At 49.3% G+C, this 14,307-nt stretch overlaps 5 protein-coding genes across 5 annotated transcripts; 1 reads left to right on the plus strand and 4 right to left on the minus strand.

Annotated features, from left to right (window-relative positions):
• Positions 1-7,694: 7,694 nt before the first annotated feature.
• Positions 7,695-8,243, minus strand: N7503_006350 (uncharacterized protein; the record flags this gene model as incomplete). The annotated part of the gene is made up of 2 exons (XM_057065897.1): positions 7,695-7,862; positions 7,971-8,243. The coding sequence occupies 2 exons, from the start codon at positions 8,241-8,243 to the stop codon at positions 7,695-7,697; spliced, it is 441 nt and encodes a 146-aa protein (XP_056921366.1).
• A 226-nt stretch (positions 8,244-8,469) lies between these two features.
• N7503_006351 (uncharacterized protein) lies at positions 8,470-8,766 on the minus strand (the record flags this gene model as incomplete). The annotated part of the gene is made up of 1 exon (XM_057065898.1): positions 8,470-8,766. One exon carries the CDS (start codon positions 8,764-8,766, stop codon positions 8,470-8,472), a length of 297 nt encoding a protein of 98 aa, XP_056921367.1.
• A 315-nt stretch (positions 8,767-9,081) lies between these two features.
• On the plus strand, positions 9,082-11,216 carry N7503_006352 (uncharacterized protein; the record flags this gene model as incomplete). The annotated part of the gene is made up of 5 exons (XM_057065899.1): positions 9,082-9,187; positions 9,644-10,179; positions 10,616-10,660; positions 10,713-10,886; positions 10,929-11,216. 5 exons carry the CDS (start codon positions 9,082-9,084, stop codon positions 11,214-11,216), a joined length of 1,149 nt encoding a protein of 382 aa, XP_056921368.1.
• Positions 11,217-11,250: 34 nt separating this feature from the next.
• N7503_006353 (DNA polymerase family B domain-containing protein) lies at positions 11,251-11,517 on the minus strand (the record flags this gene model as incomplete). The annotated part of the gene is made up of 1 exon (XM_057065900.1): positions 11,251-11,517. The coding sequence occupies one exon, from the start codon at positions 11,515-11,517 to the stop codon at positions 11,251-11,253; it is 267 nt and encodes an 88-aa protein (XP_056921369.1).
• A 561-nt stretch (positions 11,518-12,078) lies between these two features.
• On the minus strand, positions 12,079-12,549 carry N7503_006354 (uncharacterized protein; the record flags this gene model as incomplete). Its single annotated transcript, XM_057065901.1, has 1 exon — positions 12,079-12,549. The coding sequence occupies one exon, from the start codon at positions 12,547-12,549 to the stop codon at positions 12,079-12,081; it is 471 nt and encodes a 156-aa protein (XP_056921370.1).
• Positions 12,550-14,307: the final 1,758 nt, after the last annotated feature.

Genomic DNA, 14,307 nt, shown 5'->3' on the forward strand with positions numbered 1-14,307 from the left:
ACGCGCCAGGGGAATCGCATTGCTGCGAAAGAGACTCAAAGAGCCAATCAAATTAATTGAATTCTTCTTTTAATCAAAGGAAAAGAAGGAGGGGGAGTAGTGGTGGATGGACTTAGAAAAATGAAACAGAAGTTAAGTTACGAAAAGTGAGAGAAGTAGATTTATACTGTGCGTTGTGCCATGTGACTACGTAGTGAATGACTTCCACTGTGCACCATGTGACTTCGTTGTCAGTGGGCATGCCCTAGAAATTTGCAATCGATACAAACAGGATAGAATGCTCCAAGTGGCCACGCAATAAATTATACCTTGCTGCACATGCAAAGATGGACCTTGGGAGAAACTTCAAAGACAGCCAGTAGTTGACTTGGAATTGATTGACCACTGTACCCAGCCGAAGTTTTTTATTAATTCCCCTTTTCAGTATGAAATTGCCATTTATACTGACCTAACTTGTTTTCCATGGAATGGGAGCAAGGTGGGGATATGGTATGGTAGGATAACCGGTAAGTTCGAGGCCCCGATATAGACAAACAAGACACTAAAGTACAACATCTGGACAGACAGTCTATGCATCGCGCCAATACATATACTGAGACAATGGCGGCTAGAGCTGTCCGTAGATTTACCATTCTCGATGACGGCCCCTTACCTTACGGTGCATCCAGCCAAGAGGAAATCGCTGCTGGGTGGTGTTCTTAGGTAGTGGTCTCATTAAATTTGAATCAATGTCTTTTTGTCCTCAAGAAACATCTCTCATTGGTATATATAAACGTCAAAGTAATAATCCTTCGAAGCACACCGGCATATGGGGCATGTTGGTCGAGTGGAGTGCTTCAACCATTCTTGCAGACACGATTCATGGAAGTTGTTCCCGCACTGAGCCTTACAATAAACAAGGCGTGGCTCTTTTGCTCGGAGTTTTCTTCGACATTCGTCAGACTTGATTTTGAATAAGTGAATCTTGTGGGCTCTCTGTTGCCTGTTCTGGTTGATAACCGAGTTGGTTGTCTGGCCGACAGTGAGGTCGAGTCTCTGCGTTATGATGAATGTAACCGCATGTATGAGCGAATTTATTTTTGCCGCTTCTTTTTGTGGGCTCTACATTGACAATCCGCTACAAAGATCAAAACTCCCACCAGGTGCATGATCGTGCTCCATCCACTTCATCCAAGCTTGGCTGCCTTCTAGCTAAACCAAAAATACTATCTACGGCGTGGTCATCTCACCCTCCTCGATTTCACGTCTCATCTCACAACCACGTTTCCCAACAGCAACATTCGCTCGTCAATTGTGAAAGCTCGCCAACCGAATCGAAAGGCACCTTAGTCGAATTTCAAGACATTAAGATTGAAGAGGATGGTGAGGATGGTGATGTTGGTCCTCAAAGGAATCGCGTTCCTGTTCTTCTTGGGTCATGTCGGCTCCCTTCCACTGTGGGATGGTGAGGATGGTGAGAGATGGTATATATGTGATAGTGGGAGAGCATGGCATTTTCACGGGAAGTGTAGTCTGAATTTTGGTTTTGCGTGAAGCCTGTCATGGTCCTATGGCAAGCCACTTTAAAAATTAGGCCTCTTCATGCACGATCCAAGCGTACGACTCGTAGACGTGGAGGAGCTCAAACACATTACCGAAATAGATGAGGCATAGGTTTGAACCATCACAGCCAGTTGTGTTTGAGCTTGTATTCGTTTCTCATCATGTTCAAGAATAATCTCCGAGCTCATGACCGACTCGAAAACTGCCAGCGTGTAGATACTCTTGCACTCGTCGTCGTCCAGGGGCTCGCAGATGTGCATGGGCCCACTGTCTGCATGGACCCACTATCTGCATGAACCCTTGCCATGCAACCTTAAGTGCCAACAGTCGCGGTGTATTCCCGGGCACCTATACCATGAGCCTTGCGGACCAGTATAGCAACAGCGAAGATGTGATCCCCATCCTCAGGGCGTCCGTAAAGGAGCTCGGTTCCAGGTGCTCGGCCGAGACAGCCTAGATGTTTAGAGACCAGGTATGCTCGGTATGATCCTCCCGTCTATCTGCTAGGGATTTAACCTTAGAAATGGGCTCCTTCTCTTTGTTGGGGTGACCACTTGAGAGGTATTAGCTGGAGCACAACGGTGCGGTTGGTATGGCGCAGGCCCAAGCGTGGTGACAGGCTTTACCGGTGGAAGGGCGCCCCAGGAACGTTAGCGAAGGCGCTGGGGCCGAGTCGGAATGGCGAGGACGCAACAGGGGCGATGGGCTTCGTGGCCGTGTAAGTAGGGTTCAATTGATGGAGTGCCACGGGCTCTTACAATAGTCCCCCTGTAGGATTTCATTCCGATCCGCACAACTGAGTCCTAAATCTGTGCCACGGCGCTGAGTTTTTCATGGTGCTAGCCGTCAAGTGTGGGCCTCATAAGTCACAAGCACCTGCTTGCTCCTGGGTATGCTGCCGGCGTAGCGCCATGCCAGGCATCTACGCCCACCGTGACTGTTGGCCTTGTGGCAGCGGGTGATCAGGAAGGGCCGCGAAATGGTGGGACTGCATGGTATGTGGCTGAGTTCCCATCAGGTCATTGCAGCACAATCGGATATCGGGAGCAAGCTTGTCACTATGTAGGGCGTCAATTACAGTCTGTGAGCGATTTGACAGCGAATATGCCCACCTACGTGGACAAAGGTACTGGCGGAGTTGAAACCAAACAGATGGAATACTTTGATGAGGATTACATACGAAAACTACAAAACCCATCCCGCATGACCCCAGGGACTTTCGACACCCTCATGGCACTCAGCAGCAGCCCCTATCCTTCAGCAAAGCAGCCTCAATGTCTCGATCATATGCCATTTCGTGGATGAGCTGGTCAGCCTTATCCCAGGCCGGGCAATGGGTATATCTGACCTTCATCTGGAATCCCCGATCCCAAATATGGTACGAGTCCTACGCTGGTTCATGCCAATGCCTGCCAATCAAGCCCCTCACACAACAGACTGCCGGGTTATTGGGTGATAAAATTTGGATGCTAGGGGAGTCTCGACGATTGACTCTAACTGTCGCCAGAAAGGTTCAGTAGAACAGTCCAAGCTCTGGCTATTGCGCCAGTACACACACGTGTGACTGTGATAGTCACTCTGAGGATGAATGCATCAAGCCTCAAGAGCCTTCCGGGAGCTTGCCCCAACTGCTTGGAGGAAGGGTCTTCTGCTTGATGGTGTTCAGCATTACTTCCAACTTCATTTCCGGTGTGGTTCCCGAGAGGTGATGTACGTCAGGCTGATGTTTGCAATTAGCACGAAGTCTATTTGCAGTTTTGGTTAGTGACTGCAACGAGTTTCGCGTCCGATATTTCCTTCATGGTTGACGTTTCTTCGTGCGAAACTGTCTCAATGTGATTTCACTCCAAGGTCATCTCAATGGCAATATCTTTCTTCGGGATGGCTACCAGAATATGCTTGGTGCAAGCCGTGATGCCACCAATCCCAGATCTGGCTTTTTCTGGGCCAATGGAACGAGGAAATGGTGATCTTCCTGGTTGGTCTCGCATTTGCTTCGCGATCTGTGAAAAGACCGAAGGCGTCGAGCAATCGAGTTGGCCATCGGCGTCATCTCGCTGGGTCCAAGAATAAGAGGCTATTCCAATTCCAGAAGGAAGGGGGGGTTTATGCTGGGGTGGTGGATTGGCATGAAGAACACTTCAGGCAGGGGCCCGTGTATCTTCTGGGATGTGTGAGATGGCTGCGTGTCCACATCAAGATTGCATTTACGTTGCGTGCATCAGAGTATTCCATTTCTATGCTCTCTAAGCTCTTACTGGCTTTGTTTCCCGTTCTCTCGCTTTATGTGGGAAGTCTGCTGTAGGAGTCCAGGGGGTTGCTTGATAGTGTTTCGCACTGGAAATTATCTAGGTGGATCGAAGATTGCGGAAAATAGAGATACAAGCTAATTCCGACACATTTTATGTGGCAAAGGGAGTCAATGATACAAAACAAGTCATTGAATGGGTCGTTTGCTTCAACTGAGCTATAAAAGGCAACGTTGACATTCTCTCGGTTCTCATTACTGCTCCTCTTGCCTCCTCATCTCCTATAACACGAAGAACGTTTCCTACCATTCCCTCCACAGTCGGTCTTAAGGACTACAAGAAGACTGGAAACCCCGGTCTGAGAGACAAATTCCTCATTGAAGGACTCGCCTCCTGAGAAGAAAAGGTCAGTGGCGGACATGGGCTCTATTCATGGCCTTCCTTCTCGTCTCACCAACCCTCAGTCTTTACCGTCCCATCATCCAAGCAGAAGTCTTCTATCGATTCAGATACGGTAGGGGCATTCCCTATCATCAAAGTTTTTGCCGGCTCCCGAGCTCAATCTACCACAGAGAAGGTCGAGGGTTTGAGCTCGGAATCGATCTCATCCACCAGGGTATCTCTATCCTCGGCCATTTCACCTACCGCCAGCTCGGATTCCCATATTGATGACAAGTCAAAGTGTGATATCAAAGGGGTTGAGGGACACAAGAACGAGATAACTGACGATGGGGACGATGTCGAGTACAACGTGGGAGCTACCGAGTGGAAAGCTAAGTCTCGAGACCACACCCGTAAGTTCATCATCGAATTTCCTGATAAGAATTTTCATGCGGCTGAATGGATGGACCAACTACGAAAATTCCTTGTTGCCTTGCTGAAACCTCAATCTTTACTTGCACACTAAAGAAGCAGGCTTCGCCCGAGCAGGAAAGCGGGCTTAGCTCGGAAATATCGGGAGGCATGTCTCTTGCGGCCGGTATACCCACCGTTTCAAACATCTGATTCCAACGTTCTAGTTCGTGCTCTCGATACCATTGTAGTTCCTCTCGGCATACTCGTAGGTTCGAATGGCACTTTTATTCCTCATGGTCTGCGAGCGCTTGACGCATAGTCTGAGCCTATAGCTGCACATGAAGTCTTACGTGATCATGAGGACCTTCCTATAGCGCACGATGTGTTTGGAAATGGTGCTCCTACAGTGACGGGCGTATCACCATCGGGCTGCGTATCCGAAACAGAACCAGATTGGCGATGTCCAAAGTTCAAAAGCGACCAAAACGCCATTGCTGAACCATAATAGCCAGACAAAAAGCTAAAAGGTGAAGTTTCCAACGCCCAGGAACAGGGAAAGGGCTCTGATAACAAGACCGCCGCTTTTCAACCCCGAGTATTCACTACCGTTGTTCACCCTACTGCTCGTAAATTACAGGCGGAATTGACTCTGCTCGTCACCCGTGGACATCACCGGATCCCACCTTGCGGGCTTCCTCCCAAATTTGATGCAAGACCGGATTTCATGGTTTTTATTGTTGTTGTTATCATTATAACGTCGAGTACGACATGGGGGACGTGCTAAGCTAGGGTTTTTAAAGTGCATATTGTGCTGACCTGTGAAAAAAATTAAAGCAAAAGTTTAGTGGACTCTCCAGTCGACGGTGGCCTTCCTCACCTTGTAGGATGGTTCCTCGGAGTAGTCGAGAGCGGGTGCCGCTCGTTATGTACATACGTGTGTCTGTAAGGATGCTAGCGCCTGCCCCAGTGGGTGTCAGGTCTCCGTGGCCGGAGAGAGTAGTTCGAGACCTACAGAATTTCATGTTGGGTTGTCGATGTGCGCATTCAATATCGCCCTTGTGTAATATATCCCTACGCATATCGCGCACACGAAAGACGGCTTTTGGATCGAGGTTTTGTGCGCTGGCGAGGTTCGGACATGAAGAGGCCGCGAATCGTGGAAAGCAAATTGCACGCGTGGCCGAAGAGTCTAATGCACTGCAGACACCTGGTACCACGGCGGACCGTAAAAAGCCGAATGCATAGATTTCTAAAAGCTCCAGTGTTCCATCGCTAATATTTCCCACGGCCATTCAGCATCGTACTCCAGAGAATATCAGCCATGCAGTATGTATTGTGTACGACAGCGGATCGTGAAAAGCTGACTGCACAAGTTGTAGACTACTCCATCGTGTTCCATCACTGTTCTTTCCCACTGCAGCTCAGGATCGTATTCCAGAGGGTATGAGGGGAGGACATTAGGCAGCAGCGGAGTAGCTACCGGGAGAATAGTAGCGGGCACAGGAGCAGGCGGCATAGTGGCATGCGGGGCGCAACCGGCAGCAATTTTACTGGTACCAAACAGATCACGAGACGGGAAGAGGCGACGGGGGCAGTATAGATGATTAAGATAATGAATGGCAAGTTTTGGCTCTTCGTTAGAATGAAAATATCTACAACTTATTATCGTGCCCATCCTGGATGGCTCCATGAAGTATGAAGACCGGACTCTAGCGGTGGACGAGTTTAATTCCAATCCTAAGTAATTCGTCTTCCTGATCTCCACCAAAGCTAGTGGTATCGGCCTGAACATCACATCTACCAACAAGGTAGTCGTCGGGGACCCTAACTGGAATCCATCATACTATCTTTAAGTCTAAGACCGGGCCTACCGCATTAAATAAATCCGTGATGTTAAGGTCTTTCATCTTGTTTCCGCTGGCACCATCGAGGAGATCGTCTACGCTAGGTAAATATTTAAATAGTAATAGGCGGAAATTAGGTATAATGTAAGCTCTAAGAGGCGATATTCCAAGGGAGTCTAAGACTAGAAAGATTAGAAGGGCGAGATTTTCGGCATATAGAACTTATTCTTATATTAATTTAATAATGTCGTCTTACGTGATATCGTGAATAAGACCAATATCGCTAAAAGTCGAGCTAGTGTTTAAGTCATAGATTTCTATTTCGAGGAGGACGAGGATGCCACTAGCGAGAGAGCTATTAAGTCGGAGGACGAAATAATAAGCTAATATGCCGCTATAATCCATGGTGATGGAGAAGATGACCGTCCTAAACCTCGTACTTCCAATACCCCACGTAAACACGATCTAGTCTAAGCGATTCTCTCCAGTGCTGGAGTGGAATATACTCACCTCAACAATGAAGTGATTGGTTCCTCTCGCGTCGAGGAGAAGCTTAGTCGTCAGGCTGAGCAGGTCAACAATGACCCGGGTGCCGATTTCCAGGTCTTCGAGGGATCATCGCAAATGCAACCAGATGACGAGTCACTCCCCACACCCCGACAATACCTAAAACCTGGTGAAGTGAATGTCGCGTTCCTATGGCAAAAATTTGGGGAATGGATTTTCCTTTACTTGCTAAACATCGAGTCTTTACATTAAGGAGTGGCTTATTCTTGGTGAATTCGAGGACGTCGATAACGAACTTGTAGGTGTGGTCTCGGAATTTGGCTCTCCTCTTCGCAGGCCCCATTTCTTGATAGTCTTGATAGTCAAGTTGAGTATTATTCTGATTCTGGTCTTCACCACCTTCATAACATTGCTCCTCCTTACCACCCTTCAACAAGCCCACTTCGTGCAGGCAATACCCAATCTCAACCGAACAGCGAATCCTCTTATTAATGAAGTGCTTACGTTGATTGGGTTAGGGATCAGGGATCGAAGAACGAACCTTCAGCCTGAGTCTCGGGACTTAGCTTTCCACTCGACAGACTCCATAATGGACGCCTCCTCATCTTCACCCTCATTATTATCTAAATCGGAATCGAAATCGGATGGTATATGCAGAGCATTCAAATGCATTGGACTAGAAAAAGGGATGGTTCTGTGTAGACTAGGTCTAGGACAGAAGATAGGGCTATTTCGAGGTCGGCAAGGTTTTGTTGTGCTAAGGTCTTTGGAGGGGAAATATATGGAGGAGGTCTGTTCGATTGGGGCTTTGTGGGATGATTCCGGTTGTGGCGCCGTGGACAACGATGCGAGAGCAGCCTAGGTCGAATGAGATATAGGTGTTTAGATCGGGGGTATATGGGGTACTGGGCTCGGTGTTGTTGTTCTGGGGATTTATTTGGGATGATGTACCTTGGAGAAGTCTTAAGTCTGAATTGGTTGATTCGATATGTGGACCTGCTACCTCGATTACGTGTATCAAGGTGCAACTTACCATCCAGCGGCGTGTGGCGGGGCTATTAAGGTCCAGGTGCCCGTGAGCACGTCCAGAGCTTCGGCGCTGACCTTGTCCGGCAACGGAACGATGCAGATCTGCGGCTCCCCGAACGACATCGAGTCCTTGTGTGCCTCCACGAAGCTGGAGATCCAGGTGTACGTCCGCCCTTCTGATCGTCTTCGGAAACATCATCACCATTGTGTTCATGACCATCTGGATGGCCGCCTTCTGGCCGAGCACGGGTATGAGGTGACCCATGGACTCGCACATGTATCAGAGTGAGCAGATGAGCGTGGAGCAGATCAAGCTCATGGAGATGAGGCCGGGGGCTTTCAAGTTCGACCCTACGAAGGGGGGTTCGACTCGTTTTACAACTTTCAGATGAGCATGCGGATGCTTAAGAAGTTAGATGTGGTCAACATCACGAGGTCGGGTCTAAGCGAGATCACGAGGGCGAGCTTGTTCTCGCAATAGTCGCGGCCGGGTTGAATTCTAGTTATTCTTCTCGACCAACTCTCCAGCCTTCATCTCGGACGACATCCTGGTGCTGGTCTCGGCCGGGGTCATGTCCGACAACCTGTATCAGACGTACGTCACGAGAGCCCCCGTCTTCAAAACCAGGCACCAGGATCGGAGCCGGGCTCGCATTCACGCTGGAGTCTATGGCGGAAACCGGGCCCGAGGGCCGTTCACGACCGGGTGCGTGCACGTACCGGACCAGCTGCGAGATGGGATGTACCACCGCCTCCGGGGCGGCCTTCGCGGCCATGAGAATGATCCTGATCACGGCCATGATGCCTTTGCCCTCCTGGGTCTCTTCCAAGTCCAGCCAGTCTTGCACAGGGAGCTGTCCCTCTCCACGATCGGTAACTCATGCCTGTACAAGGACATTATTTTGTCGATGGTCTCATAGTTGTATGGCAGTGTCTTCGTAAACGCGGAGATGAGCGGATTCGACATCATTATGTTGTTCCCGGCCGTGGTGCAGATCCCCTTCCCGTGCACGCATATATTGGTGTTCTTGTTCACGAAGGCGTACTTGATCGTGCTCCGTGATGCCTGCTCAACGTCGTGGCTAACGCATACATGTTCATAATCTTGCAACACCATGAAGTCCGATATCTGCGCGACATGCGGCGAGATCAGGACTGTGGAGGGAGCCAGGTTCGAGCACGTGCGCATAGGCCTCGACGAGCCCCCAGAGCTGGTCTTGTGTAAGTGCAGGAGTCAGAAGAAGTACATCAAGATCGGGATTTTATCAACAGGTGCGCGAGTTCGACGACGACGGAGCGTGTCAGGCGGAAGACTGGTATGGAATTGATCTGAAGGAACGCTCTCTTGATCGCCCTTCGCTTCCGTTTTCACTTGTCCTCTTCCACTCTACTCTCCTTCTCCACTCTCTCTTCTCTTGTCTTCAACACCACCCCTTCGCTACTTACCTTCTTCCATATCGTCACCACGTATTCGTCGCTTCTCCTCATCACCACCCTTGTCACATCTTCTTGTGACTCTCCGACCGACGGCCAATCGGAGAGGGCTATCCAAAGCTTTGAGATGGCTCTACGACACTGGGTTGCAGTCCATCCACTACACATCGGTGACTGGAATTTCGCCTTGCCGGCGATTCAGATGGCTATGAATTCTTCAGTCAAGGCGAGCACGGGTTATAGCCCCCACCAGCTGCTCTACGGCACGAAGCTACGCCAACCCTGGGACCTCCTCGCGGTCAATGACTGGCGAGATTTTTCGGCTTGTCCATGATGACCAAGCCCACCAGGGTTTCGATGCCTGTTGGCAGAAGCTCAACGGTATCACCTTCTACAAAGGAGCTAAGCTACTTAAGCAGTACATCACCCACTGCCCTGTGTGCCTCGAGAACAAGACTCGCCGCCATAAGCCTTATGGCTCCCCTCAGCCAATCCTATCCCCCCCAGTTCCTTTCCATACACTCACGTTGGATTGGGTGGTCGGCCTACCAACCACAGCCGAGGGATATGACTGCGCATTGGTTATGGTATGTAAGTTCACCAAGCTATCAGCAGCGTTACCTGGCCAGACAGATTGGACCGGCCAACAGTGGGCTAAACTCGCGCTGGCTTACTGGATGTCGGCAAACTGGGGCATTCCGTCAGTCATGACCTCAGCTCTTCCCTTCCTGCAGCTTGACTCGATTCGATCTGTTATCCCAGTAATCAACGCAGTTCTGGTAAGTGAATCGGGCAGTCAAGACTGAGAGACTCTCTGCCATTCTATCTCTAAGACTCTGACCGTTAATCTTCAAATGATTGTTCAAGAAAAGGACTTGAATCTCCCATCAACTTCCTCTTTGTGACCTGCCACTCTGTTCCACTAATTCATCATGTTCGAAAGTCTTTCCACATGAATTGATCTGAAGGAACGCTCTCTCGATCGCCCTTCACTTCCGTTTTCACTTGTCCTCTTCCACTCTACTCTCTTTCTCCTCTCTTTCTCCTCTCTTTCTCCTCTCTTTCTCCTCTCTTTCTCCTCTCTTTCTCCTCTTGTCTTCAGCATCACACCTTCGCTACTTATCCTCTTCCGCATCGTCACCACTTTTTCGTCGCTTCTCCTCATCACCACCCTTGTCCTTTCTTCTTGTGACCTCAGCTCTTCACTTCTTGCAGCTTGACTTGGTTCGATCTGATATCCCAGTGATCAACGCAGTTCTGGTAAGTGTATCGTGATTCATGGGTGCGCGCTCATAACTGAAATTTATCACAGTCTCCTAGTGTTGAGGCAACGTTATTGAGATCCACCATGCCCATTCTCAATAATGACGTTGTGCTTCTTATTGAAGATCACCTCTGCTACCAACCAGATAAGTTCAGCATGATGTGTGTGTGCCGACAATGGTACGCTCTGCTTTTACCCCGACTCTTCGCGAGGCGCATATGGGTCAGTAAGGAAACAATCTACGCTCTTGTTCGTTGCATCTAGATGAACTCCAATATCGGGGCTGCATTCCGGAATCTGGATGTGCGGTTGGATTTGGATTACGGGGTGCCAGAGCCGAAATATGATGTGAGGATTGTGAAGGAGGCCGTCGAGCGAGCTTGTGATTCACATGAGCGAGCCGCAGAGGGAATCGCCGTCGATCTGGATGACTCCCTTGTAGCATCCGGGTCCGGGCTTGAGTACGAAGCCACCCTCGAACTGATTCTTGTCCATGCCCAAGGTTCTGCTCAGGTCCAAGCACACACCCATGACTATGACCTCGGACTGTAAGAGACAGAAGTACATGCATTCGGTGCTGTCCGCGTTACAGTCCAAGATTGTGCCTCTGGACGTACCTGCGAGAAAAGAAATGAACTCGAGCATCTTTGTCTCCGCATTTCTGGGCACTAGCGCATGCAAGTCCGAGTCCCTGAAGCTGTATGACAACCATCTGCGTGAAGTCGAAGTCGTACGTGGGCTTGATCATCATCGTGCCGGAGTCTAGCTTCGGGGTCAAGTCCAGCCAGTCCGCCATGTACGCAAGTGAGAGTGAATCCCAGTTCTTGCGCAGAACCTTGTCCACGTAGTACATCGAGTCGATGCAAATGGCGCCACTTGGAAGTCTCCAGAAGGGCCATAGCAACCGGCAGATGAGACGCAGTCGACGTAGGTGACCACCTCCTCGATCAGGTCCGAGAGAATTACCTTGCCCGCACGGACAGGCATATGTAGGTAGGCGACACGAAGAATCCACGTAAGGGAAACGAGGATTTTGTTTACTTGCTTCAACCATGGGTCATACCCGCTATATAGTGGACACCCCCCAACATCTATCCAATCAGCTCTGGCCCACCCTATACACATTGATCACATTGGAGGTCACTCCCGCTCTCTCCTCTCTTTTGCCTCCGTCTTCACCCTCAACTTCGCCGCCTCTTCTTCTCACGCCTTCTTTTTCTTCTCCTGCTTACTCTCTATTTCTTCCCGGAGCCACTCCTCCAACTCCCGGGTCTTGATCCCCTAATGCTGGACTTTTTTCGGGTCGTCGAGGCACAACGGCACGAGCTCGCGGGTCGCTCGCGTGTCCTCCAGGGCATAGTGTCCAGGCTTGCTTCCTTAGATGGCGTATCCGAGGAGCTCTTAGTCAGAGTCTTCAGGCCCCAATATCCTCGCTGTCGGGGCCGAAGTGCTCGTTGATGGCGTTCATCAGAATACCCGGGTCCCTGTACCGGAGCGAACCGAACACGCATGGGCAAACCCGTACTTGCTGGGAGATATTGGCATAAATGACCGCGCACCCAATGTCATTCATTCTCATGAGATCTGGGTACAGATCGTCAGTTGAGACCAGCATGGTAAGATCGCCTTCCACGACTTCCCAGACCTGATGCATGCGAAGGTTGGTCTCCATTGCGAACAGCCAGGATGTGTAATCCTTCTTGCCAACGAGAGGGCGGGTTTTCATGTCAACAAGATGCTTGCTTTTGGTGGTGTCAAGAAATTCGAGGACGAACTTGCGGGTTTTCATGTCAACAAGATGCTTGCTTTTGGTGGTGTCAAGAAATTCGAGGACGAACTTGCGGGTTCGGTCCCGCGACTTGTCTTTCCACTCTGCAGAATACATGTTGTACTCGTCATCTTCATCGTCACTATCAATTTCGGAATCAGACTTGGCGGTTGGTGGTGCGGCGGGCAGAGCGGTGCCTCCATTGAATCATGCATGTAATTTGAGAGGAATCGAGTTATGCTGCGGAATACGATCTTGAATGGCGGTGGGAAATAACAGCGATGCAACACGGTGAAGTATTCTGCCGTCTGTGAAATTGGCTTTTCACTATCTTCTATGATTTCCGACGCAAGATACATACTATCAGGTGGTGAAGCATTCTGCTATCCATGTAATAGGCTTCTACGACCTTCTACGATGCCTGACGCACGATGCATGGAATAAGGTGAAGTATTCTACCATCTGTGCGATCGTGTTTTCACGATTCGCGGTCTATTTATGTCCAAACTTCGCCAGCGCACAAACCCTTAACGCAAAAGCCTTCTTTTATGTGCGCAATAAATAGGGGAAAACTTCCCACACTGAGGACGTTACATCCGCACATCGACAACCCACCATGAATAACGGACTTAGTATATTGGCCAAGAAATATAATACCCATATCATGCCATAACACGTGCATGGTGATATATCTCTCAGTAAGCGCGGCCATCACTCCTTATCAATTATGCTCTTTACAACCTTAACCTTTCTCTATCTTCTCTCTCTATAATGACTCCCAAGGGCCAGAATAAGTCTCGCGGACCAGTTAGGTATACTTGGCTCCACCACGGTCATCAACGAATAAAGTTAAGTGCGCGGTGATATGCTTCTCAGCAAGTGCGGCATCACTCATGGTCGCTCTAGGGCTCATCCTCTTTACACCCTCATCTTTTTTCCTATCTTCTCTCTCTCTCTCTCTCTCTCTCTCTACAATAACTCCCAAAAACCAGAAGAAGTCTCGTAGACCGGTATACTTAGCTCCACTATGGTCATCGACGGATAAAGTTAAGTGCGCGGCTATTTGAGAAAATTCCTTCTTCCAGAAAATACAGGAGTCTCCGTGTGTTTAAGTTTCGCTCCGATACCAGGAACCGGGAAAAGACCATCAAGGAGGAGTTTAGCGTGACGAATGACGGCAATGGTGGTCAGTGCCACTGATTCGAGACCTTGTGCCTTTTGAAAAGGTCATTCCAGAGCCGTGAAAGGTTGGTTACTGTCTTCGTTTCGTGGCGTATATGGTGTTTCAGTGCTAATCAGATTCGGATTTCAGTGTTTGTTTAGTTTTGTCGCTGATTATCTCTTAGGACAGATTTGAGATCTACGAATTGCACTATCTAAAGCGCGGGTTTTGGTGTCTATCGTATGCTTGATTTTGCTAAAGTGAAGAAATGCAAGGACGAGCTTACGGGCTCGGTCACGAGATTAGGTTTTCATTAATAGGACCCGACATATACTTGTCATCGTAATGCTTATCATCCTGCTTTCCATCTTCATCCTTCTCATTGTCAATTTTGACGTTTATACCGGAATCAGTGTCAGCAGTGAGCGAAATGTGGATGGATGCCTTGCATAATCTGCTAAAAGAGAGGGAATTCCTAGCTTAGCTCTTAAGCTTTTGTGTTCCTCGTTCTCTGATAAGAGAGATTAAATCGGTAAGCTAAAGCTTAAAAAACTTGTTGATAAGAACGACACTATCGTCGTCGATAACAAGTTTCTCCACTCCACTAATTCGCCGAGGGCGGCTTCAGCCCGCCGAGCTTCTTCAACCACGCGCAACTGGATGTGTTCACGCGTTGCTTCAGCTACTCTTAGAGGAACCATAGAAAGGTTTCC

Source organism: Penicillium pulvis (assembly GCF_028828015.1).
Source record: "Penicillium pulvis strain IBT 33274 chromosome Unknown contig_3_segment0_segment0, whole genome shotgun sequence".
Classification (NCBI taxonomy): Eukaryota; Fungi; Ascomycota; class Eurotiomycetes; order Eurotiales; family Aspergillaceae; genus Penicillium; species Penicillium pulvis.